We start from the raw sequence: 25,332 nt of genomic DNA on the forward strand, positions 1-25,332 counted from the left end.
CATCGACTCCTTCCTGCCTTTCAACCTCGTGTGGCTGGCATTTCACAAAACCTTAAATAGTATAGTCTGTGCTCCACGACATGTCAAATTTAGCAGTACCTATGATGAGTTTGTACCTGTGTATCTTCGTAAAATTGTAAGCGTGTACCTACCAGGAGAAAAGAATTAAGGAATAGAATGTTGTATTGTTGTTGGTTTTTTAAGCTCTAAAATCTCCTGTGGAGATTTTAAATACCTCCCACAGTGCAAGTAGCACCTTCCCAGCTTGTACACTCCATCTCCAGGTAGGTAAGTACTTAGATACATCCATATTACGTACTTCCCTATACCCGATCCAGATGACAGCTTTAACGGCCAAAAGTTTGTTGGATTTTCGATATCCCTGCTGCGTAATTGTACCACTCAAGGTACCTCACTAGATTAATTGGAGCTTAAATTCTTCTATGTCTATTTTCCAGCAAATCGCCAAGGTCGTGTATAATTCAACTCTTGGTACATCCATTAAGAAGCGCATCATCCGATCTTTTAACAAACTCACCTGTGTCACGCCCCCTCGAGGATCATTTCTCTATCCTCCGTGATAGGGTGACACTACTTCTAACCTCGGACCTGTCGTGTCTTCTCGTGGGCGGAGTGGTTCGAGAGCGCCAGCGTTAGGAGCTGGGTTGATTATACCCCTTAGTATGTCCGACCTCTCCATTATCGAATACTTCTTCGTTAGATAATCTCTCCACATACGCTACACGCGCTGTCTATCCAGATAGTCTTTTCTGAAATCTGTCCAATTTATAATCACAATCACTCTTCAGCAGTTTGCTACCTACTTACACGATCCGTGTCTGGGATGTGACCCCGCTTCGTGCCTATATGCTCTTTTTTCAACACCATAAATGCTTTATAGCTCGTTCATGACATGTCACGAGCGTTGAGCAAGCTATCTTCAGTAATCCCCCGCTCTCCTTTATTACCCCAAAGTAGCACGATAGCACAACAAAACAGTTCCGTGTATTATGTCTTGATCTCTTGCTCATAATGAGTCAGCAGTCATCCAGACTCCGGCCGGGGACGTTCCGGCGAATTTTCTCGATATCGCGTAACCGACTGGCTGGGTCGGAGGAATCGTTGGTTCGTCCTCAGATGGCTCAGCCAACTCAGCAAACCGCCGCCGTTGCGGTGCTGGCAGGGCCTGGTAAGTGGTTACAATTCCCTGCGAGGCAGTGTCATGCTCATTCGTCACGCAGAAAAATTAGCCAAGGTCACAAGTTTGATGGGAAGGTTAACCGAAGACCTGGCTTCTATCAGTCTGCTTCCTCATCGTGAGTAGTTTGCCTTCTCAAGCTGGTCGACTTATCCTGATTTATCAAATCGTAGAACGAGATTCGGCCTTGGAAGAACTCAAGGTATATAGTAGAGACCCTCGAGATGCAGGTCCTATTTTTAGTAAGGAGGTCAGTAAACAGTCAACGAACTTTGAAGCAGAGTGCTCTATAAGCTTACTTCTCTTAGGGCGTCGAGACGCTCACTCGGCACGCTTTCAATAGCCCTTCCAGCACCACATCTAGGAACGCTATGAGGATCTTATGCAATGTCTTACTCCTGAAGCAAGAAACTCGGCAGGTGTTTGTTGATCTCGGTTACGAAGCCAAGGCGTGCGATAAGCTGAAGAGTGATAATCGCGACGATGAGTTCCTGGCTTCTAGGATCATCTTTTTATTAACGTATGGCACAAACGCGAAGTTGGTAGACCTTATCGACAAATATCATCTAGCAGATTCCATTAATAAGAACCTCGAGCGACACGCAAAGCACCGGGCGACGACAAGCGCGGCAACGGATCCCATGGAAGATACAGCGCTGGCCCAGACTCTTCAGCTCCTTTTCAACATTACTCACTATTGTAATAGCCGGGTCTCTTCGTTTACCCCCTCCATACCTCATATTGTCACTGTGCTATGCAAGGGCTCTTTCGCAACTCAGAAACCGTTGGATCCTCCGGTCAACTCATTAGTCAACGCTCTCCTTAACTTGGAAACCGGCTCCAAGGAAATCCAAAGTTCTCTTTATCCTCAGAACGACCCTAATATCCTAGCCAATCACCTGATCGACTTGCTTGCCCGTTCAACCTCGGTATACAAGGACGAGGAACTAGATGGGTCGATTACACCCCTAATCGGTGTTATCTCTGCAATTCATGAACACGCGCCAACCGATGCGAAGAATTCGATACGATCTCGACTTTTACCAACGGAGGCAGATAGATCGCAGGTGCTTGGACGAACCGACTCCTTACCGTCTTGGCTCTTGAAGAACTCGACGAATCCCGTGGCACCCCAACTACGCGAGACGATATCCAACTTATTCTTTGACATGTCTGATAAAGATGCGTCGGCGTTCGTTGAAAATGTGGGCTACGGATTTGCGTCGGGCTTCTTGTTCAACCGAAACCTTCCGATTCCCCAGAACGCGTCTGAGGCATTCAGCACCGCTAGGGGCGGTGCCAACAGACCAGTCAACCCTATTACGGGGCAATTTCTGGATGCGGAGAGACAGCCCGAAGGTCCCGAGATGACGGAAGAGGAGAGAGAAAGGGAAGCGGAGAGGTTGTTTGTCTTGTTTGAGAGGTAAAAGTAATTCAACCTAAGGTATGGTCATTGCTAACTATTTGGCAGGCTAAGAGCAAACGGAGTTATATCTGCCGAGAACCCAGTACGGACGGCTGTTGAAGAAGGCCGGTTTGAGGAGCTACCTGACGACTATGAAGAAGAGCTAGACTAAATCACCAATTGCCAACCACCTGGGTAGCTAAAGGTGCTAGAGAGATTCTTATAGCTGGTTTATGTGAAGCGGATTGTGATACTGTTATTAGCAAGATACCCGGATAAGTTGAAATGAGTACATGATTTTGTGGCATGTAAGGAGGTGAATCAGCATCAATGATGCGATCATGCTAAGGGCTACATATATACCTACCTAACCACATAACGATACTGGGAAATATTGATGGCATGGTGGTGTCGTGGGACAGTCAGGAGATAGCAGTTAAAATGATTGCTTCTCCATGATATTCATTGTCATATGTTTAGGTACCTTTGACAAATAGTGGCTGATACACTGTATTGCTTCATTCTTGGTATTTGCTTGCCAAAATACTCTTAATACAAACTTTCTACGTGATGCTATAAATAAAGGGGTGGCACCATGATATCTAGTGCAAGTCAATACTCTTCACATACTAAGTACCTATGTAGTATTCGGATATGATAATACGAAAGGGCACGAACACGTTTTTATACATACCTAGTAGGTACTTATATATATACCTATATATACTTAAACACCTTTGAAAATGACAAGTTCAGTTCCCTACCGTAAGTACTAAATTCGAATAGGATCAGCTGTAACTATGACGGACTGCCTTTTCCGAAAACAGCCCATCGTCACTGACTACACAGGTACCACTTGACACGACAGGTGTAAGTATGTAGGTACCCAGGATAGCTAATCCCTTTTCCAGGTGTGCCTTCCGCTGAAACCAGCGCCAACAAGGTTCAGTATACCATCTAACTCACTAGTGCCCTTCCAGTAGCTTTTGGATTTTTTTTAAAAAGAAAACACCATGATAGGTACGTGAATACTTGCCGGTTCTCTTGAATTTACTGATTCTATCGAGTTCAAAAACACACCCCATGCTATTTAAGAAACTCTGTTTACCATCGTCGCAATTTCTCACACCCTCTTCTTTTCTACTACATCACACGCTCCCTCTTCCTCACTTTCGCAAACCCATCGACACTCTATGCTCTTCTTTACCATCATACGCGTCTTCTCTCGTTAACATCGTGATACAGCTCTAAATACACTCAACATCGTAAGTTTCTTTCCTTCCTTTTTTTTTCGTTCGCGTCATCTATGCGACGCTTATTTCTATACGTCGATCCATCTTTCATGTATGCCCTCCTGTCGTCTCCTCTGAAATTAAATAATCAGATATTCGACGCTACATCGAGTATCACCTATAAAATCTATTGAATTTATCATCGCTATCTCATCACCGTCCCTGTTACTCAACACGACACCGTCACAACCCAAGGTATTCTATTTCCTTTTCGAATCGTCGTTCATCTATTGATAATATTGGTTCTATCCCTATCTCGACGCTCTCTGTTTACATCTTTTCATGCTTCAATTTTTATATCATTTTTGCTATGATAATTAACCATCAGTAGCTTGACGTACAATCATGTCACCTGATAGTGACGGGACCATGATGAACCAAGCTAGCAACACGGTGTCTCCTGGAACGAACACCCTAACCGTTCCTGCCATGAATGTCAATACCCATGACCAGGTGGTTAGTCAAGGTAACAACGGCGTGGCCTCGTGCGAGCCAGCAGTTACCTCGAACCGCCAAGAGGTAACCCGTACCAGCACCGAGAAGCCAGCTGCTCGTCGCCCACGCCGCAAGAATATGCTCAAGGAACTTGGATCGGAGGATGAAGTTCTCAAAGCACGAATGGTCGCAACGGAGAATGAGGACATCTTTGAGAAGAAGGACGGTACATACTCTGCCATCCGACGATCCACTAGACGACACGCCATCGCCGCCACCGAGAGAACCTCCGTTCTCTACGTAAGTAATCCGCCGTGTTTTAGTTGATGCGTGAACAAATACTAATCAATCCATTAGGCGACCGGTCGCAGCCAGCCACCTGCCACTCGCCGCCGTCGCAAGGTTGCCACACGCCGTGCCAAGGCCGTCCAGACCCAGACGAGCGCTACCCCCGCGGCGCGAGTTTTTGAGAAGATCACGGACGACCGTGTGATAAACGGCGTCTCTCAGCTCCAGGTCAAGTGGGTCGGCGTCCCCGAGGACCAGAGTACGTGGGAGGATGGTGCCAGCCTTGCGGACTACGCTCAGGAGGTATATAACTATTTCCATGCCCGCTATTATCCTTCAAACTAGGCAAGGAAGTGATGCGATACAATACTTCTTCTATCTTATCTTAGGGAACGAATCACGATTATGATTAACGCCAGTCATGGAATTTGGGCGGACGGTCTTTCGGTTTCTGGGAGGTTTTGTTATGAGTTGAACGGTGTTTAAAGGTCTAAGGGACTAACGATTCTCACGCACATATGAATGCTTGAGCTGGATGATGGACAGGTTTCTTTCTTGTTTTAACCTTAATACTCTTTTACCGGTTTTCTTTTCGCAATTCTGTCTGCTATATGTTAAGCAGTACTGTTTTTCCCCGGACGCCTCAATACAGGCTCAAGGGCTCATCATTGAGCCCTTCTTCAGGTAGCTTATCAAAGCATTACCCCTTATTATAGTGAAGCAGTGAAGGTGAAGAAGTGAAATGTGGATGTGTTGTCGTGTATAAAATTATGTACAAGGTGATTGGTGAAAGTACCTTAAGCCGGCTAAGCCTATCAAATACTAGCGTCTCCGCATAAAACCGGCTGACAGGGCCACAGGCTGCCAGATTAGTATTACGTACCCAAGGATTGGGGCGTGGTTTCTTTGTCGCGTCAGTCGATTTGCTTGCATAAGGTCTGAATTCTATTTTTTTGGTGTCAGCCTTGCCAACTCACCTTCTTTGCATAAGACGAACGTGGCCTTAGTCCATCTAAGTACTTATCTCTAAGAATTCGATATTCTTCTAATCCTAAGAGAAGTGACGGATAATCTATATGCTGGATAACATTGTCTAGCTAAAAGATCGCCCGTGATGGAGGCCCTACGAACCGCCCTGCAGCCTTTGCGGCCTATTACGAACGCCTTACCTACTCCTATCCGCGATCTCGGAGTGTCTATCATCGGAGACACATGCTACAAGACCTTGGTTCTCCAGCTCAACCCCACCGATCCCGAATGCCTCAAGCTGGCCATCTCCAAGGGCCTCGGTATCGGCATCATCGGCGCATCGTCTATAGTCAAGGTCCCCCAGATCGTCAAGCTCGTGCAGTCGCAATCTTCCTCCGGCATCAGCTTCTTGTCCTATCTTCTCGAAACCTCGTCCTACCTCATCTCCCTCGCCTACAACTTCCGCAACGGGTTCCCTTTCAGCACCTACGGCGAAACCGCTCTGATTCTGGGTCAAAATGTCATCATCACCGTGCTGGTTCTGAACTACAGCGGCAGGGCTAGCATGGCGGCTTTGTTTGTTGCGGCTCTCGCGACGAGCGTCGTCACGTTGTTCAATGGCGGGATCCTCGATATGCAGACCCTAAGCTACTTGCAGGCTGGCGCGGGCGTCCTGGGAGTGGCTAGCAAGGTACCTCAGATCGCTGCTATCTATCAGCAGGGCGGAACGGGTCAGCTGAGCGCATTCACGGTAAGCGACTTATGACGGGATGATACCCGGTTTCCTATCTGGAAGATGGATATCTGCGATGTCTGCGATGTCTGCAAAATATCTGCAAGATTGCCGAGTTTTCGCCGCCGATCTCATATTTGACGATCCTCGCCCAGCCATCTCTTATTCCTGATTCTTCTCCCCGACATCCTATCGATGTGAACTTGAGCTAATGCAACATGCAGGTCTTCAACTATCTAGCCGGCTCGCTCTCTCGAATCTTCACGACGCTGCAAGAGGTGGATGATAAGCTGATCCTGTACGGTTTCGTCGCGGGTTTCACGCTGAACTTGGTCTTGGCTGCGCAGATGGTATACTATTGGAACGCCCCTTCGGCCAAGGCTAGGGGCAAGATGAAGGAGGCCGCCCCGGTTCCCGCCGCCGCTGGCGGTCAGAGCTCAGCCGTGTCTTCGGCCACGCCTAAAAGTAAGGGGCCCACGACGAGGCGCAGGGGCTAGAATTCCTGCCAACGCCTCGAGGAAACCTCGCGGAGCAGCATCTCATTTTATTAGACACCAACCACTGTAATACAATTTACGTTATATCCCGATTTCTTACTCGTTCTACCATTCCCGTTGATGATGTGGCTCTTATCTATCGAATATTTTGACATGTCAGGTGTTACGCTTCCCCGGCTTGGCCTACCGTGATTTATCAGCTGGGGGGGGAAAATTCAAGTAATGGCATCTGCATGTTTTAAGCGCCGTGAGCAATGTGACAGGACAGACGGGAGTATCTGTATCTTGAATATGCAGGCGAGAAACCTCTCAGGTCTCCGCTTGAACGCTTCCGAGTTCATTTGGGTAATAGATCCGTCACGGGAAGATGGGAAGCTGGCGGCGAGGTGAGAAGGATCCCGCCCCGACAGCCGCTGCAGATCGAGGCTGGGAGTCACACGTTTGGCGCGTTAGGCCGGATGTGAGACCGGTGACCTGTCCGAGGTGGTCGACTACCCGAACTACTGCATCGCCACGTCTGCCGTTGATTCCGCGGTTTGCTCTGAGAGGATGTCAAGAATCGAATCTCGATAGGTGCCCGCATTTTCCGATTGTGCTGACTGGCTTTTTGTGAGGGTGTCGAGTCTAGACCGGAGGTGTAAAAATGTGTATGGAAATGGGCATTGCTCGGTCATGAGTGAAAAAAGTCGAGATGAAACTTCAAAAGACAGGTAGGTACGTAGTTCACTGCGCGCGGCGGTCTTGCGCGAGTTTAATAGAAACTGACGTGATTGATGCTGATGTAATAATTCATTATTATTTTTTATTACAGTCGTAACGAGTTGGCAGGATTAGCTACTCAGCCTACTACGATCCTAGCTTGTATACGTATGCCCAGTACGGAACAAAGACCTCGAGACTGTACGAAATTACCAAGTCAATCAAGCCGAGACTAGATCAGATTACACACTGTCAGTTTAATATTACGGGGTTATTAGTATGAAACATTATGATAAGAAACGTGGTATCGAAAACTTCCAAAGTCGAATCCCCAGATTTCCCAAGTGCCCAGGCTTGCCGGGCTGCCAGGTGGTTACTTGGTCTGAATATCTTATCCATCATTCAGGCGTTAAAGAGGGCAATAAAGTTGTGCTACTGCAAACTGCGGCACGAGCAGTGTATAGACACACGCCGCGGCGTGATATCTCTATATGGACTTCGCTGCTTACCCCTTGCATCGCGGAGCGAATCACACACGCGACTGCATTCCAATTGGGGAAAAGGCCATGGTAATAGTGCTCGGTGATTGGCAGAGATCGGTAGAATAGCATGCGGATCCCCTGAGCAAACTCCGGACTAGGCATAGTCGTAGGGTATTCTTATCAACACCTCTTCAAGGTTGCTCCACGGGGTAAAAACAGCGGTGTCTCTTAGCGTTTCTTTCGCAATCGTTCGCCATTATTACGCCAGTCGCTATCCGATTTTGTCTGTGCCCACAAACGACCAGTGACCACCGTTGCAATATTCCCAACGTCCAACGATGCTTGCTTCATCGCATAGTACTACGTAGGCTGTAGACGTATGCCCAGCTACCCCCGTCGGTATTTGGCCCTTGAGCTGCTTTAAAATATCCCTTCTCGTACGTCTCAGACGTCCCTGGCTGAAAATCACCGATTCCCCTTGCAGTTATCCAGTAGCTCCGACTGGCAACCCAGTAAGCGTTACGTTTTAGCCAGCTCCACGATCTTCACCTCCGATAGTGCCTAGACAAGAGATACAGGTTGTTGAATCTCTCACGCTAATTCCTTCCAGCGTTTTTACTTAATTGGCTCTCTTCCCGCTTTCTATTCTTCTTCTATTATCTTCTCTCTGTATATATCTCCGTCTTCTATTATCCTTCGCTCCGAACACCGGCTGTGCTTGAGTTTTCTCGAGTTGAGACTCTTTAGCCCTGTTCCAATCTCTTCTCTCTCTTCCCTCTTCTCATCTTCCATCTCTCAACCTCTCATCATAACTCTTTAAGCCTATTCATGGTTATCCACGATAACTACAATGGCTCCTGATATCGATTCCATTCCACGTTCTGGGGTAAACCCTAACGGCCCTCGCCAAACGGCGGCGGGTCATGTTAGCGGGATCAACGGCACCAACGGCTCTTCCGTGAAACCCCCTAACATCCTATTCCTCATGGCAGACCAGCTGGCTGCTCCGCAACTCAAGATGTACAATCCGGAGTCGCAGATCAAGACTCCTAACCTTGACGCCCTGGCAGCTAAGTCTGTCCAGTTTGACTCGGCGTATTGCCCATCTCCTCTTTGCGCCCCTTCTCGCATGAGCTTGATCTCCGGCCAGCTTCCTATGAAGATCGGCGCTTATGACAACGCCTCTCAGATCGGAAGTGACGTGCCGACCTACGCGCACTATCTGCGTGCCAAGGGTTACCACACGGCATTGGCAGGCAAGATGCATTTTGTCGGAGATCAGCTTCACGGCTACGAGACTCGTCTTACGAGCGATATTTATCCAGGAGATTTTGGTTGGGCCGTGAACTGGGACGAGCCGGATAGGCGGCTTGAGTGGTATCACAACGCTAGCTCCATTCTCCAAGCGGGAACTTGTGTGCGAAGCAACCAACTGGATTATGACGAAGAGGTTATGTACAGGTCTACCCAGTTCCTGTACGACCAAGTTCGCGAAGGACCTGACTCGAGGCCATTCTGTTTAACGGTACGTACATGTGTGTTTGATGATGAGTGGCTTTCTTTTTGAATTTCGAGGGGATATTAAGAGTAAGGCTATGGAGTGTGTCTAGATAGTCGTTGCTAACATACATCCTCATGATAGGTTTCTCTTACTCACCCTCATGACCCGTACACCATTGAGGAAAAGTACTGGGACCTGTACGAAGATGTGGACATTGCCCTGCCAAAGGTTAAGATCCCTAAGGAGGAGCAGGATGCCCACAGCAAGAGATTGTTAAAGGTTTGCGATCTCTGGGACGAGGACTTCTCAGACGATCAGATCAAGCGAGCTCGAAGAGCATACTACGGCGCCGTCAGCTACGTCGATGATTGTATCGGGCGTATTCTTCGTGTGCTAAAGCAATGCCGGCTCGACGAGAACACTATCATCGTCTTCAGCGGAGATCACGGAGATATGCTGGGAGAACGTGGTCTATGGTACAAGATGAGTTATTTTGAGTCGTCTGTGAGAGTACCTCTCCTGATCTCGGACCCTCGATTCGCCCCTCACCGAGTCACCCAAAACGTATCGACCCTAGACATCCTTCCTACGTTGTGCGACCTTGTCGGTACTAAACCGGTAGCCGGCTTACCCATGGACGGCCTTTCTCTCCTTCCCCACTTGGAGGGTCGCGAGGGCCACGACACTGTGATCGCCGAGTACACCGGTGAAGGAACCATCAGCCCGTACATGATGATTCGACGCGGTCCCTGGAAGTATGTCACGTGCCCGACCGACCCGCCCCAACTCTACAACCTCGAACGGGATCCTCTTGAGCTCGTCAACCTGGCGCAGCTTGTACTTAAGAAGGAGGCGCTTTCTCCGGAGGAAGAAGAGGCGAAGGACAAGTTTGAAAAGTTCGAAGCTGAAGCCACCGCACGCTGGGACTTTGATGCCATCACAAAGCAAGTATTGATGTCGCAACGGACGAGGAGACTTGTGTGGAGCGCCTTGAACAAGGGCAAATTCGAGGCGTGGGACTACAACCCTGGTGACAACGGCACCAACAAGTAAGCGACTTACCTACTAATACTGTTTTACCACCAGAATGGTCAAAGCTAACGATATCTAGGTACATCCGATCCTTCTTGCCCCTCGACGATCTGGAGCGCCGTGCTAGATTCCCTCCAGTTGACAAATACGGCCGAGAGACTAGAGATATCGTTATCGATCAGGCCGGTTCGCACAACGAGTAACGGTCTCATTTTACGGTTCTTATTATTGTACGGGATATGGAAAAGTTTGAAAGTGGAGATTGATTGGGTACTTGGGTGGTGGTGCATCTGCATTTCGCGGCGCCTAACTTGCCTATTCGTGGATTGGGTTATATCACACCGGCGCATCCGCGAACGCGCCGGTGGACCTGATACTTCCGATCTAAGAGATTTACGGTGTGATTTTTTCATCGGGATTTAGCGACGAGTTATGGGCGAATGATTTTATGATATGGATGACGGATGACCATTGACGGATGAAAATGAGACGCGCTAGATACCTATCTGTAACTATACTCTGCATCGATCTAGTATAGCACTAGTATTGGACAAGTAGATTAGTTGATAGATAGCCCTTGTGTAGATTAAAGATATTGAATCACATGGTGTTGAAATGGATGCGACGTCAGCGCCCGGGTGGACCCCTGAAAATCACGGATCCCTGATAAGAGCCCCCCTCCAGCAGAGCTAGTGGCATGCCAACCATGCCTACATAACGCTTTAGTGGCGTAGTATTCGGCTGTCGGTACTCGGGGGTTGTACTTACCAGATGGAGGGTGTGAACTCAATAAATAGCGGGATAAAATCGTCCGTGCTTCAGGTTTATGTAAATGACATCTCGTAATCCTTGTAGATTTTACGTAATCTGGAGGTAGCTACAGGTCGCCTTCCTAAAATGCTGTTAGTGCGACGGGCGACAAGTGCGACTGGTCCATTCATGTTGTTATTGAAGAATTCTGGAATTCCAAACTTAACACTCAATGTTTCCTATTCAACAACTCAACACCGCATTTAGAAATCCCATCCCATCCCACCTAACGCTAGTTGCCGACCTACATATGTAGCCAATTCGTGCAGATCCCGAAGTACACGTCTAATCCCTGATTTTCGCATTGGTACCTGTACCTAACGATTTCCAACTATTCCGAACCTATAGCATTATGGAGCCGGCCGGCCTCACGCAGGAAGATTACAAGGCGCTCGAGGCGACGAGGCTGCGGCTCATGCAGATCTCTAGCGGCATCGGCACCCTCAAGGCCAGCGTATTATCGAGCAATCCGCTACCCAATCTGTACGTATCTCCTTTGTTCAGTGTGATAGTCTCTTTTTTCTTACCTATCAGCCATCTGGCTTGCCCGTATTCTGGGCTGCGAGAAGCTAACCGTATCGCGTCTCAGGGAATCGCTCCAGAATCATGCGGATATCTTACAGAGTAAGATCCAGAGCGTCCTCGGCATCATGATGCCCATGGCGGACACCTTCAGCCGCATCATGGTTCACCCCACCACGAATTTTCCAGGTCGCACCCAGGAACAAATACTCATACAGCTGATGCGCAAGAAGCCGGAACCGGATGTCGCGACGGCGATGGACGAGGGGAGGAAGATTTTCGCTGGATTGACTCAGTCCTCGGACCTTTCCGGCGCGCACGCTAGCACTGAGACGGGCGGCGGAAAGGGGGTCGAGGAATTGGAAGCCGTGTGGGAATCGACGCGAGAGTTCTGCCAAAGTCGCCTCGCAGAATATGTGCAAGGCGAGGGAGACGACATGTTCACGGAGGAAGAGCGCGCGCGAGGAATCGAGAACGTGCGGACGGGGCTTAAGAGATCGCTGCTGGAAGACGAAGACGAGGACGAGGACGAGGATATCGACGACGACGAAATGGAGCTTGATCGACCGCCGCCCCCGCCGGCACCTGGAGTCGCGACTCAAGAGGTCGAGGGCGCCGCGCTAGAGAATGTCATGAGATTCGCGGCGAGGGGTGAGTTTGTTGCTCGGTGAGGATCCTTCGCGTTCATTGGAGGCGCTGCGATATTTTACCGAGTTCCAAGGTTTTGATGTGACGAGTCCTTAATGGTACCACTTTTAAGATGGTACTGGCGCGGGCGCTTATAATATATGGGCGGCTTTACATACGAGTCCCCACGTCTACTCCAACGATGAGGTCACGAGGGACAGGCTGAAGCGATTGTCACATGGCGGGGTAACAGACTCTGGTTGTCCTGATCCTATCGATCCTATAGACTTCTATAGTGACTTTCGGGATACTATATTCCCTCAGTGATCGGCGTTAGGAGCGTGACTTTCAAAGACAGGGGATTTGTTCTATGACGAAGGTATCCGACCATTCCCGGTCAACCTGAAGGTCTGCGGTGTCGGCCTCGATGACGGAATGAGGAATAAGCAAATTGACAAAAAAGCAATTCTTAAGGTATTAAGCCAGCCACCCAGCCTACCGATAACAAGAAAATTTTTCTCGTGAAACTAATTGCGCGAATAAGCAAAGGAGAAAATAAATACAAATTCGAAACTTGTTTTCTCAGCCTCACCACCAAGCGCAACGCAGCCAACGCACATAAGCCGCAAGATATTATCTAGATTCCAATTCAGTAAGCCCTTCGCAGGCCCGATTAGTCACCATATCCCCGTTTCTTCCCTTAACCGGTTTCAAACGCATCGCTGTGTGACCCATTCAGCCCTATGAGAGGCCACTGCCGGCCGTACGTAAGCGCGACGGGATCTGACTACTTACGTAGGTACGCAATATGTTTCGTTGAGAGTGGTTGAACTGCATTTATCCTTCGTGCAATGCCGACGCGGCCCGATATACGGCGCTGGCATAGTTTCTAAAGCGAATGGCGCCTGCTCGTGCGGAGTAAATAAAAGGAGTTTTGTCGGTTTTTGCTTTCTTGATTTCCCGCCTTCGAACCCGGCGACTGCGAATCCTATATATGCAGCAATACCCGAAACAACGCAAGCTAATACGTGTTGATATTTGAACAGGGAAACAGATGCTAAAGAAACCCAATCGGAATAAAATTTCAAGGATTTTCAGGGATAGTCGCGAATTGTGCTATTCCTCTGGTCAATCGGAGTCAATTAGGGTCAATCAGATCGATGCTGACTCGCAGATTTGCACCCTACAAGCGGGTCGCCGTCGTATTACCGTTACAGAGGTGATGACTTTTGCTTACGGCACAGGCGGCTCTCCAGCGGCGTGACCAAAGAACCCCCCATCGTAAGCTGATGTTATATCCAGCGGGTTTTCCCACCTACTATCCACCTGATAATCCTTATAGCCCGTCCCAACTTCGTTGCTGACGGACCTAAGTATTTGATTGGTTCGTTATCCCGTCTCATCTTTAGCGGTCAACGGTTAGATACGAAAAAGCAACAGCGTATAACCCGGTCGACATCGTGAGTTGTCCTTTATATCAAGTGCGTACTGTTGCCTTGTACGCCGATATTTCTACCTGCCTTGCGCTATTCATTGGACCCCCTCGCTTCCCGACTCTTGTGGATATCTGGTGATCCTTTGGCTTTCTTTTACGTTGTTCAAATATATTGTCGACGATCCGGTTTTTATTTTATTATTATTTCTCCTTCTCCAGATTTCATACATTTCCGAACAAATTTGGTTCTGAATTGCACAACATGGTTCGAGACGAATTCGATGACGGTTGTGACTGGGACGGCGGAAACGTCGTCCCGTGGGGACCGATCCAATGTGAGCAGCATGAGGCAGACCGAATACTTCCGGATCCTGTCGACGGTCTAGATTTCGAGTCACCTAGCATCAAATCTCTGAACAAGGAAAACTTGTCCGAGTTTGAGGCTCTCATGCTGGGTGAAGTTTCGAATGACGGGAGCTCGGAAGATGAGCTGGACATAGATACAGCCACTACCAGTTCCGAGGACGACACCTTCTTCCCTTTCATGGATTTACCACTCGAAATTAGGCAGCAGATCTATCATTGGATCCATCTCATGAACCCCATCAGGCTGACTCAATTTGCGCCGTGGTACCCTATTCCGGTTAACCGTGGCTACTTTGTCAATGCCATAACGGCACCATCTGAAAACGATTCAAACACGCCAGAGGCCTCGGACGAAACCCCAAGGCCTACAGCGACGAGAACGGCGCCGATCCTCTCGCCGTGGCGTCCGTACTCCTGCATGCCGACCTCGATGCTCAGAGTGAGCAAGCAGATCTACTACGAGAGTAGGGAACTGCCGTTCCGGAACAACGAGTTCGTCTTCGTGAACTGGTTCGCCTCGGGCCTGTGGGCGGCTCGCTCCTTTATCAGGGGCTTGCAATCTTGGCAGACGCAGACGATGCACTACGCCAGGCTCGAGCTCCTGTCCCGGGATCTCGCGGGTCGGTACGTGGATGAGTGGAGGGAGCTCTGCGGGGCCTGGTCCGAGGGGCTGAGGGGCTTGCGGCTGAAGATCCTTAGTAGCGGGGGAGGAGTGGGGACAGGTGGAGGTGTCTCGTGGGTCGTTGCCGGTTCGCCTCAGAGGGGCGCGCCGACGGCGGGAGTAAGGGATGAGGAAGGGAAGGTAGAAGAGTGGATCGAGAACGGGCTCAAGCAGCTCAAGCGGCTTCGGTGTCTGGAGGTCGAGCTGTCGGCTGCCGACTGGGACGACAATACTAAACTGGAGTGGTGTCGAAACCTAGAGGAGGCGTTGAATGAGTCGAAAACCGAGGCGGAACAGCACGTCCGAGTTTGCTGCGTCGAAAGAGCGAGGGATTTATAAGGGGTCGTTACAGCAATCTTTACTACATACAGTCGTTACTGGGAAAAGTGGATCACAGGGTCGTTCCAGCCCACGTGGTCGCGTCTTAAGGCAGTCCTTACCGACAGGTTCCGGGGGTGCAGTTGCTCTAGAACGGAAAGGTTCGGGGACGAAACGTCCAAAGTGGGTCTGAAGCATTCGGGGGTATCAGGGGCCCGGATATTTTCGGTCCAAGACAACTTTATTATCAGAAAATAACACAAACACGGAAGCTGAAGCTATCTACGATCGTTTCCTGGGTACGGTTATTTTCCATGGCGAAACGTCAGTTCACTGCATCATTGCTTCTCTACTGGTACTATTGGTTTCGGTTCTGATTCATCTCAAACTTTAGACTTACATTAGACAGGCTGTTCGGACAGGGTTTGGTCGGGTTGGGTTCGGTTTGGTAAGGGCACAAAGGGGATGGATGGCATCTCGGATCATGTTCTATATGTAATGGTAATAATGCCAGGCTTGAGCCGCACTCCTTTCTCCTTTCTCTTTCTGGTTGGGTACCTACCTACCCAATATACATAGGGTGTACATATGAAACTACGATCCATCTTCATGACTGCCGCGATAACTACCTAACTAACTAGTCGTCTGATCTTTATTCGAGTGAGGTCATCAGGATATGTGATTCACAAGACCTGTTGCTAGATTTCGTCGATTCTCGATATCGATTTCCCAGCCTTTCACCAGCTATATTCTTTCTACAAAATCTGATTGTGAGTTATCCATGATTTACTCTTCATCCAACACACCTTGGAACTTGATTTACCTACCTATTTTCAACCAGCTAGACTGACTTGAAAAATTTCCAAGGCACTACATCCTACTTTCGAAATACTGAATCAGCTCATATCACCTCGCAATATTTGAAAGTATCCCATACACTGATCCCCACAATCACAACCAAACAGCATCCTTATCTAGTGGTACACGACATCAACAACCCCTTCCCTCGCAACGATGGCCTACCAACTCCTCCCCGAATCAACGGCCCCGCCCACGCCCGACACAACCCCCATCTTCCCCATCATATTCACGGCCGTCTGCGTGGTGCCCGCGCTCGTCATCGGCGTGTCCTCCTTCTGGCACCGCTCCGAGACGTCGGCGCACACGCTCTTCATGACGGGGCTCCGCTTCTTCGCCATCGGCTTCGCGTACATGGTCATCGGCGTCTTCTCCGTCCCCATCCTGGGCCTGCACTACGTCGACAAGTACTAGGGGTGCTGGTCGAATGCGAATGCGAATGCGAATGTTTCTGGGGGAAGGAAGCATGTGGAGGATGTTGAGGTCGAGGCTGAGGCTGAGGTTGAGGGAGATGGTGGACTGGATGTGGAGAATTCGGTTGCGATGGACGGAGGAAATGTTACGGCGGCCGGGTGGGAAAGACGGGATTCGGTGGAAGAGTTGGAAATGGGCAATGTCCAACGAGACGATGCCGGTTACATGAAGGCTGAGAAGGGTATCGGTGAGAAGGAGGAATGGTGAGCTATGGTAAATGGGACAATGTGGGAAGGGACGAAGATGGCCAATTATCACATGGGACCATGGAGAATAGCACCTACTACGTATTCTCGGGTTCCTTCTTCTCGGCATCTGGAAAGCACGAGCTCCTTCCTTCACGACTGATTACCGGCCACAAACTACGTTAAACCATACGGGCACGAACAATACACAACGTTATGATATCGAAGCACTTTCCGACATCGCATATTAGGCATATTCGGTATTGCTTCTCGAAATATGGCAGGGATTTGTCTTTCGTTTATCGACCTCTTCTGACGGGATGGAATCCATGCATGGATGTTTAATTCTAAGTTTCATAGAAACTACTTGCATCACTACAATGAAGATAGTTGCTACTTAATACACGGCTGCTTCCTCTGACTTTATTACTAGCAAAGGAGAATAGAATATGTTGTTTTCTCATCACATCGAATTCTCATTATATAACCAATTGTAGTCGGCGTCTGCTTTTCCAATTGTCGAATAGCAAGCCTTCTTCCTCGCTTCGAACATAATTGGTTAGATTTGCTTGCCATTGGGTTGAATCTCGAGTAGTCATTTAAGATGCTGTTAGGAATGACTCAGAAGAAGCAAGGAATATCATAATGCCATGATGTCATTCTAATTTCCCCAATGCGGTCCGCGGAGTGGAGTTTAACGAATATGTCAGTATTGGCCATTGAGAAATTAATCTGATGTCTCTATATCTATTATATTCGAATATTAGGAGTTGAGTATTTAGTGTATTTAACAGAACAAGTTTGGCTATACACCATCAAGAGTCGAATCGTATCATACGAACGTACAGAATATGTTCTGTAATATAGGGCTGATGACTAATTCGATCGAGATTACATTGCGGGGATCGCGAGACCCTGACCAGGCAGCCAGGCACGACGGCTTCGGCCCGCTGACTCAACTAAACCTCGTCATACCACTCCATTAACGGACATCTTTCTCAAGCCCCTGAAATACTTGTTTACGCGTTGTGTACTGGAGAAATTTAAGGATCGTTTTTCCTGTAAACATTTCAAATACAAATACCACGTATATCAACTATCCATCTCATCTATTCCTTCATTTCCGGCCATCGTCTTACGTCCGGGGTAAGATCAAAAAGGAAATGCACTATGGAAGCCCGTTGCCAATGCGGTGCCGTCTCGTTTAAGACACCCCTGGACAAGCCGCTCGCGCTGTATATCTGCCACTGTGCCGAGTGTCGTCGCCAAACCAGCTCTGCTTTCGGCACATCTGCTATCTTCCCCCGGTTTCCGCTGCCGCAGGCTGAGTTACTATCTTGTTATACGTACGTTTTCTGGAGATCTGCGTCTGCTTACCATCTCGAGAACGGCGTCAATTCTGTTTACGTAACCATTAAATATAGCCTCTTGGCTGACTAGAGTTGTTGTGATAGTCGACCAACACATACCGGTCATTCGTTATATTGGTAAGTTTCATGCATCCTGTCGTCTCATCCTACGGCGCTTTTGATGATTTCGAGTTAATTAATACGATTTCCGTTAGTTATTTCTGCCGCAACTGCGGGACAAGACTTATCCACAGCACGCCAGTAAGCATTTTGCATAACAAATGCAGCACATATGCTAACCATAGCTAGGGCAAAAATGTCGTCTCCGTTAAAGGAGGGGTATGTACATTTACGATTCATAACACCCATTCTACCCCTATTCTAGCCTGCACTGCTATGAGACAGTAATCGTGGTTCTAGATCATATCTGTAACCCAAATTCGCCATATACACCATCTTTTGACCCCTATCACTAACTGCAGACACTTCTCAAGTGCCTAGAGGGGCTCGATTGGTCCCGTGCCATCCATATCTGGACCAAATCCGCCATGGTCCCCATTCCCGAGGGCTCGGAGGCCTTTTCGGAAGAACCTTCAGAATCCGATTATAGCATTTCTCAGGAGTCTCTGGACCAACCTCCTGACGCCCCTGGGCTGCTCGTGGGGAATGGGGGCTGGCCCGCGCAAGAAAACATAGCGGGGAATACTCCGAGCACAGGCTACGTGCACGGCGCCTGCGAGTTAAGCGGTAAACTGAACGAGGTATGAGTCGTTAACCGGCCCCCTGCTTCATTATCAACATCGCTGGTCTTGATGATCCGGTGGTGTCGAGTCTGAGGTTGACGGTAACGGGTAAACATGTCCGAGATACGAGGGGCGTAAATTAGCGAGTTAGGATTATAAACATTTGATAAGTTTTCTTCCAATATAAACAGGATACCCAAACTATATCGTTTTGAACTATTTTCCAACGGCCTATATCTCTTCTGATCTTCTGAGATGATCGTCTCTTGCCGCCGCAGGCTGTTGATCTTTCGTGATATCTGAATGTTTCGCCGGGTCAAACACATACATCGGAAACTCAAGGAATATAGTTCTCTTAACGAAAACGGGAAGCTTCTCGTATATCTGGGGAGGAAAGGGGATTAGAATGCTAGTGCGGTTTAGATACCGCTGGTAAGCATCCCAGTTCAGACCGTTCTCGTAACGCTTCTTCGCCCCAGGACGCTCGGAAAGCGGAAGGCCTGAGACGAACATAAGTAGGATGGTGAGGAAGAATGGTCCTAAAATCGTGGCGTAGAGAGCTTTAAAGGCTTGTCCGCCGACAGGACCATCCGCCGCGGCGGAGACTGATATCATGTAAATGGCTATTACCTACTGTTAGCACATGCTACCTAGGTAGTCGCCCAAACCATGGATGTTCTTCGTGGCTGTCAGAAAACTTACAAAACTGCATAATAATCTCGCCGAAATAATTCGGATGCCGACTCCAACCAAAAAACCCCGAGTGACAAAACGCACTCTTATCATTCCGCGCCCTAAACATCATCCTCTGCACATCGCTCGCGCTCTCCATAACGAACCCGAGGGCAAACAGAATCACGCCCGCGACATCGCGTCCCGTCCCGAAAGACGGCTGCGGGGCATACTCGCGGACGGCGGGCGAGTTGAGCACCGTGACCGGCAGGGACACGGTCCACACCCACAGCATCTGAAACACCCAGAAGCCGAGGAAGGGGAAGAACTTGTCGCGCTTGTCGTCGAAGCGGTCGTCCTTGCCCGTCTTGAGCACGCGGTACAGAAGGAAGAGCGAGAGGCGCAGGCCCCACGCCATGATGAAGACCGACGCGACGATTTGCCGCGCGTCGGGATGGCGGCTGAATGCTAGGGTGATGACGGCGAGGACTACGAAGTTGGTTCCGCCGGCGAAGTCTACGGTTTTTGTTAGTGAGATGGTAGGTAGGTAGGTTGGAAAGTTGGGTGGTGGACCTGTTAATTTGTCAAACTTGAAGCTAAAAGCTATGCAGAAAAAGAATAACTGGTATGCGATGGTTACGAGTAGCGTGATGGCTAGGTAATAGTCGTCGAGAACGTGGACGCCGTCCGCCATGGCTTCGAATATTAGGTTAAGATAATAGGTTTGATTAGTATAGTATTTTCAATTACAGTGTTCGTTTGAAAAGAACCAACTCTTCAAAATCTCCCATTCGGACTGAACGTGTCTAGAAAACAAGGACAATGAAATTGAGGATCAAACGCAATAGAGAATTATGAAACAGTTGGATTCCGGAGACCGAGAATGAGACGGTGGGGTGATATATCTATGTATCTTCAACTTATCTCTTCTCTCTAAATAATCATATTGATTCCGATGTTAATTTATATCGACAAGGGATACTTATTATTGTTATGATGAATCATGAAATCTCAATCAAGACCACGAGATTCGATGGTGGTGATAATAGAGCTCCCCGACAATCGTTAGAGTTTAGCACTAAATCCCTAGCGCCCGCTAGAGTTTAGCCTCCGTTTCACTGCAATTTACCTAGGCTACGACGTCATCATTTGATGCGTTTATAACCTCTTCTTCGTATCATTTTGTTATTGAAGGCTCTTCTCTAAGGTTATTACGTTCCTTAAGTAATCATCTACTCATCCCAAAATAAACACCAAAAAAACTCAATTCGTAAGCCCATTAGCAGAATGATAAAACGTACAATCATGCACCTCACTCACTCGCACTAAATCACCAAATCACCAATCATCCCCGGCCATCAATCACCCAACATGAATAATGAACAGAGAATCGCATTACCAGAGTTGCTGCTGCTGCTGCTTCTTAAGCGCGCAACCGGTAGCCCTATGATAGGGCCCGGAACCCTAGTCAATACAGAAAAATTACTTTATACAGAAACCTCTCCCAAACTCCTATGAACTGTCTTGTCTGGCCGACCGATCGTGACGTTGCGAGAATGATAGAAAGTAAAAAAAAAAAAAGAACCACCCGAAACTCCAGTCTCGTCTCGACCGGAGAGACTTCTAGAAGAAACGAAGACGCGCAATCTGCAAATGTCATTCCATTTCCACACCCGATTCCTTCGTTCATGCATGTCTCGAAATCCGTCAAGGGCTTCTGTGATTATTTATAGAGGGGCTAGGGGCTCATCGCAAAGCCAAACTGCTCCTAGCCTTCCTCATGCTACCGCCAGCCATCGCCGAACCACCAATAGTAATGCGGCGGCCGCGGCTGCTAGTAGCTTCCATCCTCTCTCTTCGCTCGCCGGGGCTAGCCAGTCCGCTGAGGCCGCGCACGCTGCTGCTCAGGTTCATGCGTCTGGCCTGGCCGGGCGTAAACGCCTTCGACTGGCCCGGCATATCTTGCGGCGAGCAGCTGATAGGAGGGCTCCTACGTCTCTCCGCGCTGCCGCGTCGCAGTCGCGAGATGCCGTTGGTGCTCGATGCTAAGGGACCCGAGTAGCTGGCGCTGGTCTTGTGCGCGCCTGTGAGCGGTCCAACCGACGAGACCCTTCTAGAGGCCCCGCTGGCACCTGTAACGCTTCCCGCGAGCGAAGACAAGCGCTTAGGTCGCTTGCTTGCGTGGATCGCCGAACGTAGCTTAGACGTGTCGATAATCGAGGAGTTTTCCGAATCGGATGAAGGGGGTTGGTTCTCGTCGGAAGGCGGCGAAAGTGAGGACACTCGAGGTGCCGGTATTTGTGAAGGGCTTAGAGAAAGGCGCGTCTTCGGAGAGTAGATGTTAGCTGCTCTCGAGACGTCCAAGTTTCTTAGCGGGCTAACTCTCCCCTCGCCTTCGGAAGAGGATGTCTGGTTTATAGAGATGGCCGGTGGCGTAGGCGAACCTCCGGCATCTGACGGTCGAGCTTTAGACAAGAATCCTGCTTGAAACCTGTTAGGCTTCGAAACGGGGATGCTTGACATCTCAGGAACAGTAATAGAAGGGCTCGATTCTTCAGCAGGACTATCTGCTCTGTCCTTGTTAAGGTTCAACGGGATAGCAGAAACTTGCGGTATCGCCTTCTGCGGCGAGCTGCGTTCCGGCGATTTGTCGAATTTTTGAGGAGTCTTCTCAAAGTCGGCTAAAGTACCGGATTCGCCGTCGTCGTCGCGCCATCGTACTACACGTCTCGTAGGTGACTTCTTCTTTGAAGGGGTAAACGAGACACCTTTTCGTGCGTTAAGCGCCTTGCGGCGTCGAGGTGATCCCTTGAACGGCGAGCCAGGTACCGGCTGTGGTTGAGCTGCTACGACGGCTGCCAAAGCCGGGTTTGGTATCGGTTTGACCGCCTCCTTGCTAAGGTTTGCCGTCTTCTTGCGCTTCGGAGTTCCGCGTTTCGTGGGGGGAAATGCTTCTACCGGCATCTTAGCCCCGTCGGGCTTGACCACTTGAGCAGTAGCCGTAAATCCGGTCTCGAGAAGACGGTGGATAATGCTCTTCGCATGGGCGACTGCCTCTTCCTCGCTCATGTTCATCGTATCGGCGAGCGACGAAAGGATTTCGAATTGTGCCGTCAAAAGAACTTGCATAATGCCTGCGTCGCCTGCGCGATCCTGCTCGAGAACTTCGCGGTCGGCTTCTCGAGCGAAGTTGGCTTTCCACAGCTCCGCTTCTCTCGTTAGACTCTCGATTTCGCCGTTGTCCACCGCATGTCCGTCACCCGAAGGTAGTTGGCTGATACTATGTTGGAGAGCTCCGTCAATAGCACGCTCCCAATTCATCTTGCTCAGCTTTTGGTGGATATGCTGTCGGCTGTTCTCGAGCTCTAGTTGAATGCCCACCGCTGTCTTGCGCATGGCTACGAGGTTAGGCGGCATCGAATCCTCATCCTCCCTCATATCGCAAACTGTATCGAACGCCGCAATCCATGACGATAGTAGTCCGATACGGCGTTCGATACCGCGTTGCTTCTTCATGAGGTTGACCTTATCTTGGCGCTCAGCCTGCGAGTTCTCATACGCTGCTTGGATTCTCTGGACGCCTTCCTTTACAGACCAACTTTTCTTCTCCAGCTGCTTCTGGAATTTAGCGAAGAATATTCTCTCCGCGTCCTTCTGTTGTGCTTTAAGTTCGTTAATCAAGGCCATCTGCTCGTCGATCTTTACCAAGAAGTCCTTGACGTGCCTGTTGACGTTGAAGACGTTTCGAGTCACCTTCGTCTGAATGTTCTTTGCTCGGTTGGCATATCGCAGAGTGTTTTGTGTCTCGTCGAAGTGGGCGCTAGACGGACTGACACAAACGATCATGACCGTCTTGCAATTTCCGCCCAACGAAAACTTCAACAGTCGTGTCAACTTGCTGTTTCGGTAGGGTACGTGGTTTTTCTTTCGAGGATCGCAGAGCGCATTAATACAGCTGCCCAATGCTAGCAACGACTTGTTGATATTTGCACCTTCCATAAGTCGTTCGCCTCGATTCTTGGTGGCACTAGCTCGTTCACTGCCTGCCAAGTCGATGATACTCAGGGTCGCCATAGTATGTGGTTCGTTGACGGCTGCATTGCGATCTTTCTGGGCGACGTTAATCTGCAGGACAGCATGAGATCTAGACGAAGTAGCATTTGCCTCCGTAGGTGACACCGTCCGGTACTCGTTTCCCTGCACAATCATGTCCATAACTTCTTGAACATCCTTGGGGTGGTGACTTGTGAGTCCGGAGACGGTGACGCCTGCGTTGGAATCCTCACGGAGCATCAATCCTTGCTTGCTGCCGCCGGGGACTAGCAGATCTCGAATAGTCTCGTTGTAGATCTCTAAGTATGATAAGGATATCTCTGTATGCTTCTCGTCGCTACGATCGGCAATCTTCTCGAAGAGCTCTTGCATCGTCAAGAATATGATTCCGGGCATTTGAGATGTTCCAGTGATCGTATGCGTCTTGCCACATCCCGTGGCTCCGTACGCGAATACCGTTGCATTGTATCCATCGAGTACACTATCTAATAGATTCTTTGTCGTTGCCTCGTATACCTCGGTTTGGGAGGTGTTCTCGTCGAATATTCGGTCGAAGGCGAAGACTTGGTCTTTGACCTTTTTGCCGTTCGGCACTACCGATCTGGAAAACTTCTGCACAGGATTATCTTCCGGCGGATCGAATACTCTGTGATAAGAAGGTCAGCTGTAAGTCGTCTATGGTAGAGATCTTGATCGTCGTAGATGTGCATGTAGATAAGTATAGGGGCGCGTCAACATACAAGCATCGGTCATCGACAACTTTAATAACGGAGCGGATGCCACTTTGCTTCAGCTTCGGCTGGGGAGCTGCTGCTAAGGAACCGTCTCCTAGAAATAGGGTCCCGTCATCGTTACGGTGCCTGCGCTTGTATTAGAGTCGTCGTAATTCGCATCAGCTTGTGGCTTGGGCAAGGTGAACATACAGTTGTGCTGCTTCTCTGATTGTGAATGGTCGCACTCGCACTGTTGATAGCTATATTAGCATCGCCTCTTCTATCGTCATTACTATCCGATGTGACTCGGCTATCTTACCTGCGACAGTGATAGAAGAGGCACCCGGGTCCTTGAACGAAGCCATGTTGGGTGCTTGTGTGATGTTTGTAGTGTTGCTTTCCCCTTAATTGAGCTCCCCCTACAAATCGTCGTGATAGTAACCTAGAATAGTCGTCATAAGTAAGACGAGTAGGTAGTGCCGGTGATGAATTTTAAGGAATGAACAATCGCCGCGATTTCAACGCCAAATTATAAATTAGACCGACTATTGTGTCGGTGCTAGTTGTTGGAGATAGTGGCTAGGCTTGCGTACGGCGTCGTCAAGGCGTGTATGATTCGGATGGCAGACGTAGGAGGTACGGTGTAGAAGAATATCGTCATCAAGAATTTTAATGTTGTCAGTTGACATGTACAATTGTAATATTGTTGTATTAAAAGCCACTAAAAAACAGTGTTGATCGTGTCCTGCTAAAAGTCACCACGGCAACCGGCAGCTGCCTTGTTTTTAGCGTCCAGCCCCAATGTAACATTAGTGGGGAATCAAAACACACTTCACGGCTAGGAAGCGATTGATTGGTTGTTTTTTACTTTCACCAATTCAAGTACCCCGGAAATTTGGTTTCATTAAATTTTCAGCCAATCGAAGATAACCTAGTAGCTGAGAAGTACCTCGGTACCTGTTGTCAACACCAAAATGATTATTGTGCATGATGTTGTTCTGTACCTACGACGTAC

The 25,332-nt window shown here is 49.0% G+C and overlaps 10 protein-coding genes across 10 annotated transcripts; 8 read left to right on the forward strand and 2 right to left on the reverse strand.

Annotated features, from left to right (window-relative positions):
- Positions 1–251: 251 nt before the first annotated feature.
- Positions 252–3,174, forward strand: F4807DRAFT_442422 (guanine nucleotide exchange factor). The gene is made up of 7 exons (XM_047999472.1): positions 252–288; positions 362–943; positions 1,042–1,189; positions 1,242–1,316; positions 1,372–1,448; positions 1,507–2,621; positions 2,670–3,174. The coding sequence occupies exons 2-7, from the start codon at positions 914–916 to the stop codon at positions 2,773–2,775; spliced, it is 1,551 nt and encodes a 516-aa protein (XP_047850129.1). The 5' UTR covers positions 252–288; positions 362–913; the 3' UTR covers positions 2,776–3,174.
- Positions 3,175–3,646: 472 nt separating this feature from the next.
- On the forward strand, positions 3,647–5,380 carry F4807DRAFT_277317 (uncharacterized protein). Its single transcript, XM_047994639.1, has 2 exons — positions 3,647–4,630; positions 4,688–5,380. Exons 1-2 carry the CDS (start codon positions 4,241–4,243, stop codon positions 4,961–4,963), a joined length of 666 nt encoding a protein of 221 aa, XP_047850130.1. The 5' UTR covers positions 3,647–4,240; the 3' UTR covers positions 4,964–5,380.
- Position 5,381: 1 nt separating this feature from the next.
- Positions 5,382–6,963, forward strand: F4807DRAFT_277297 (mannose-P-dolichol utilization defect 1 protein). Its single transcript, XM_047994638.1, has 2 exons — positions 5,382–6,338; positions 6,545–6,963. Exons 1-2 carry the CDS (start codon positions 5,733–5,735, stop codon positions 6,815–6,817), a joined length of 879 nt encoding a protein of 292 aa, XP_047850131.1. The 5' UTR covers positions 5,382–5,732; the 3' UTR covers positions 6,818–6,963.
- Positions 6,964–8,281: 1,318 nt separating this feature from the next.
- F4807DRAFT_442436 (choline-sulfatase) lies at positions 8,282–11,151 on the forward strand. Its single transcript, XM_047999473.1, has 3 exons — positions 8,282–9,523; positions 9,641–10,548; positions 10,611–11,151. Exons 1-3 carry the CDS (start codon positions 8,849–8,851, stop codon positions 10,732–10,734), a joined length of 1,707 nt encoding a protein of 568 aa, XP_047850132.1. The 5' UTR covers positions 8,282–8,848; the 3' UTR covers positions 10,735–11,151.
- Positions 11,152–11,693: 542 nt separating this feature from the next.
- F4807DRAFT_464496 (mediator of RNA polymerase II transcription complex subunit 8-domain-containing protein) lies at positions 11,694–12,534 on the forward strand (the record flags this gene model as incomplete). Its single annotated transcript, XM_048002128.1, has 2 exons — positions 11,694–11,824; positions 11,931–12,534. 2 exons carry the CDS (start codon positions 11,694–11,696, stop codon positions 12,532–12,534), a joined length of 735 nt encoding a protein of 244 aa, XP_047850133.1.
- Positions 12,535–14,187: 1,653 nt separating this feature from the next.
- F4807DRAFT_464497 (uncharacterized protein) lies at positions 14,188–15,291 on the forward strand (the record flags this gene model as incomplete). Its single annotated transcript, XM_048002129.1, has 1 exon — positions 14,188–15,291. The coding sequence occupies one exon, from the start codon at positions 14,188–14,190 to the stop codon at positions 15,289–15,291; it is 1,104 nt and encodes a 367-aa protein (XP_047850134.1).
- Positions 15,292–16,284: 993 nt separating this feature from the next.
- F4807DRAFT_464498 (uncharacterized protein) lies at positions 16,285–16,809 on the forward strand (the record flags this gene model as incomplete). The annotated part of the gene is made up of 2 exons (XM_048002130.1): positions 16,285–16,535; positions 16,590–16,809. 2 exons carry the CDS (start codon positions 16,285–16,287, stop codon positions 16,807–16,809), a joined length of 471 nt encoding a protein of 156 aa, XP_047850135.1.
- Positions 16,810–17,218: 409 nt separating this feature from the next.
- On the forward strand, positions 17,219–19,214 carry F4807DRAFT_277341 (Mss4-like protein). Its single transcript, XM_047994640.1, has 5 exons — positions 17,219–18,133; positions 18,242–18,274; positions 18,352–18,397; positions 18,446–18,475; positions 18,631–19,214. The coding sequence occupies exons 1-5, from the start codon at positions 17,958–17,960 to the stop codon at positions 18,901–18,903; spliced, it is 558 nt and encodes a 185-aa protein (XP_047850136.1). The 5' UTR covers positions 17,219–17,957; the 3' UTR covers positions 18,904–19,214.
- F4807DRAFT_277370 (DUF1295-domain-containing protein) lies at positions 19,007–20,676 on the reverse strand. Its single transcript, XM_047994641.1, has 3 exons — positions 20,125–20,676; positions 19,582–20,067; positions 19,007–19,502 (listed from the first exon to the last, which is right to left on the reverse strand). The coding sequence occupies exons 1-3, from the start codon at positions 20,243–20,245 to the stop codon at positions 19,111–19,113; spliced, it is 999 nt and encodes a 332-aa protein (XP_047850137.1). The 5' UTR covers positions 20,246–20,676; the 3' UTR covers positions 19,007–19,110.
- A 30-nt stretch (positions 20,677–20,706) lies between these two features.
- Positions 20,707–25,017, reverse strand: F4807DRAFT_442465 (kinesin-domain-containing protein). Its single transcript, XM_047999474.1, has 4 exons — positions 24,637–25,017; positions 24,528–24,567; positions 24,345–24,464; positions 20,707–24,250 (listed from the first exon to the last, which is right to left on the reverse strand). Exons 1-4 carry the CDS (start codon positions 24,680–24,682, stop codon positions 21,298–21,300), a joined length of 3,159 nt encoding a protein of 1,052 aa, XP_047850138.1. The 5' UTR covers positions 24,683–25,017; the 3' UTR covers positions 20,707–21,297.
- Positions 25,018–25,332: the final 315 nt, after the last annotated feature.

This window comes from Annulohypoxylon truncatum, assembly GCF_022578515.1.
Source record: "Annulohypoxylon truncatum strain CBS 140777 unplaced genomic scaffold F4807scaffold_41, whole genome shotgun sequence".
NCBI classification, from domain to species: Eukaryota; Fungi; Ascomycota; class Sordariomycetes; order Xylariales; family Hypoxylaceae; genus Annulohypoxylon; species Annulohypoxylon truncatum.

What these genes read in the sequence shown, in the direction of transcription:
- F4807DRAFT_277370 (XM_047994641.1), bottom strand. Translation starts at nt 20,245, where the DNA reads ATGGCGGACGGCGTCCACGTTCTCGACGACTATTACCTAGCCATCACG. An exon ending in CAAGTTTGACAAATTAACAG is followed by an intron (nt 20,068 to 20,124) that starts GTCCACCACCCA and finishes CAAAAACCGTAG; the next exon opens with ACTTCGCCGGCGGAACCAAC. An exon ending in CGAGATTATTATGCAGTTTT is followed by an intron (nt 19,503 to 19,581) that starts GTAAGTTTTCTG and finishes AGTAGGTAATAG; the next exon opens with CCATTTACATGATATCAGTC.
- F4807DRAFT_277297 (XM_047994638.1), top strand. Translation starts at nt 5,733, where the DNA reads ATGGAGGCCCTACGAACCGCCCTGCAGCCTTTGCGGCCTATTACGAAC. An exon ending in GTCAGCTGAGCGCATTCACG is followed by an intron (nt 6,339 to 6,544) that starts GTAAGCGACTTA and finishes TGCAACATGCAG; the next exon opens with GTCTTCAACTATCTAGCCGG.
- F4807DRAFT_442422 (XM_047999472.1), top strand. Translation starts at nt 914, where the DNA reads ATGTCACGAGCGTTGAGCAAGCTATCTTCA. An exon ending in CGTTGAGCAAGCTATCTTCA is followed by an intron (nt 944 to 1,041) that starts GTAATCCCCCGC and finishes ATAATGAGTCAG; the next exon opens with CAGTCATCCAGACTCCGGCC. An exon ending in GTCCTATTTTTAGTAAGGAG is followed by an intron (nt 1,449 to 1,506) that starts GTCAGTAAACAG and finishes TACTTCTCTTAG; the next exon opens with GGCGTCGAGACGCTCACTCG.
- F4807DRAFT_277341 (XM_047994640.1), top strand. Translation starts at nt 17,958, where the DNA reads ATGGAAGCCCGTTGCCAATGCGGTGCCGTCTCGTTTAAGACACCCCTG. An exon ending in GAGTTACTATCTTGTTATAC is followed by an intron (nt 18,134 to 18,241) that starts GTACGTTTTCTG and finishes TTGTTGTGATAG; the next exon opens with TCGACCAACACATACCGGTC. An exon ending in GACTTATCCACAGCACGCCA is followed by an intron (nt 18,398 to 18,445) that starts GTAAGCATTTTG and finishes AACCATAGCTAG; the next exon opens with GGCAAAAATGTCGTCTCCGT.
- F4807DRAFT_277317 (XM_047994639.1), top strand. Translation starts at nt 4,241, where the DNA reads ATGTCACCTGATAGTGACGGGACCATGATGAACCAAGCTAGCAACACG. An exon ending in AGAGAACCTCCGTTCTCTAC is followed by an intron (nt 4,631 to 4,687) that starts GTAAGTAATCCG and finishes TCAATCCATTAG; the next exon opens with GCGACCGGTCGCAGCCAGCC.
- F4807DRAFT_442436 (XM_047999473.1), top strand. Translation starts at nt 8,849, where the DNA reads ATGGCTCCTGATATCGATTCCATTCCACGTTCTGGGGTAAACCCTAAC. An exon ending in CGAGGCCATTCTGTTTAACG is followed by an intron (nt 9,524 to 9,640) that starts GTACGTACATGT and finishes TCCTCATGATAG; the next exon opens with GTTTCTCTTACTCACCCTCA. An exon ending in GGTGACAACGGCACCAACAA is followed by an intron (nt 10,549 to 10,610) that starts GTAAGCGACTTA and finishes AACGATATCTAG; the next exon opens with GTACATCCGATCCTTCTTGC.
- F4807DRAFT_442465 (XM_047999474.1), bottom strand. Translation starts at nt 24,682, where the DNA reads ATGGCTTCGTTCAAGGACCCGGGTGCCTCTTCTATCACTGTCGCAG. An exon ending in CTCTTCTATCACTGTCGCAG is followed by an intron (nt 24,568 to 24,636) that starts GTAAGATAGCCG and finishes AGCTATCAACAG; the next exon opens with TGCGAGTGCGACCATTCACA. An exon ending in ATCAGAGAAGCAGCACAACT is followed by an intron (nt 24,465 to 24,527) that starts GTATGTTCACCT and finishes ATACAAGCGCAG; the next exon opens with GCACCGTAACGATGACGGGA.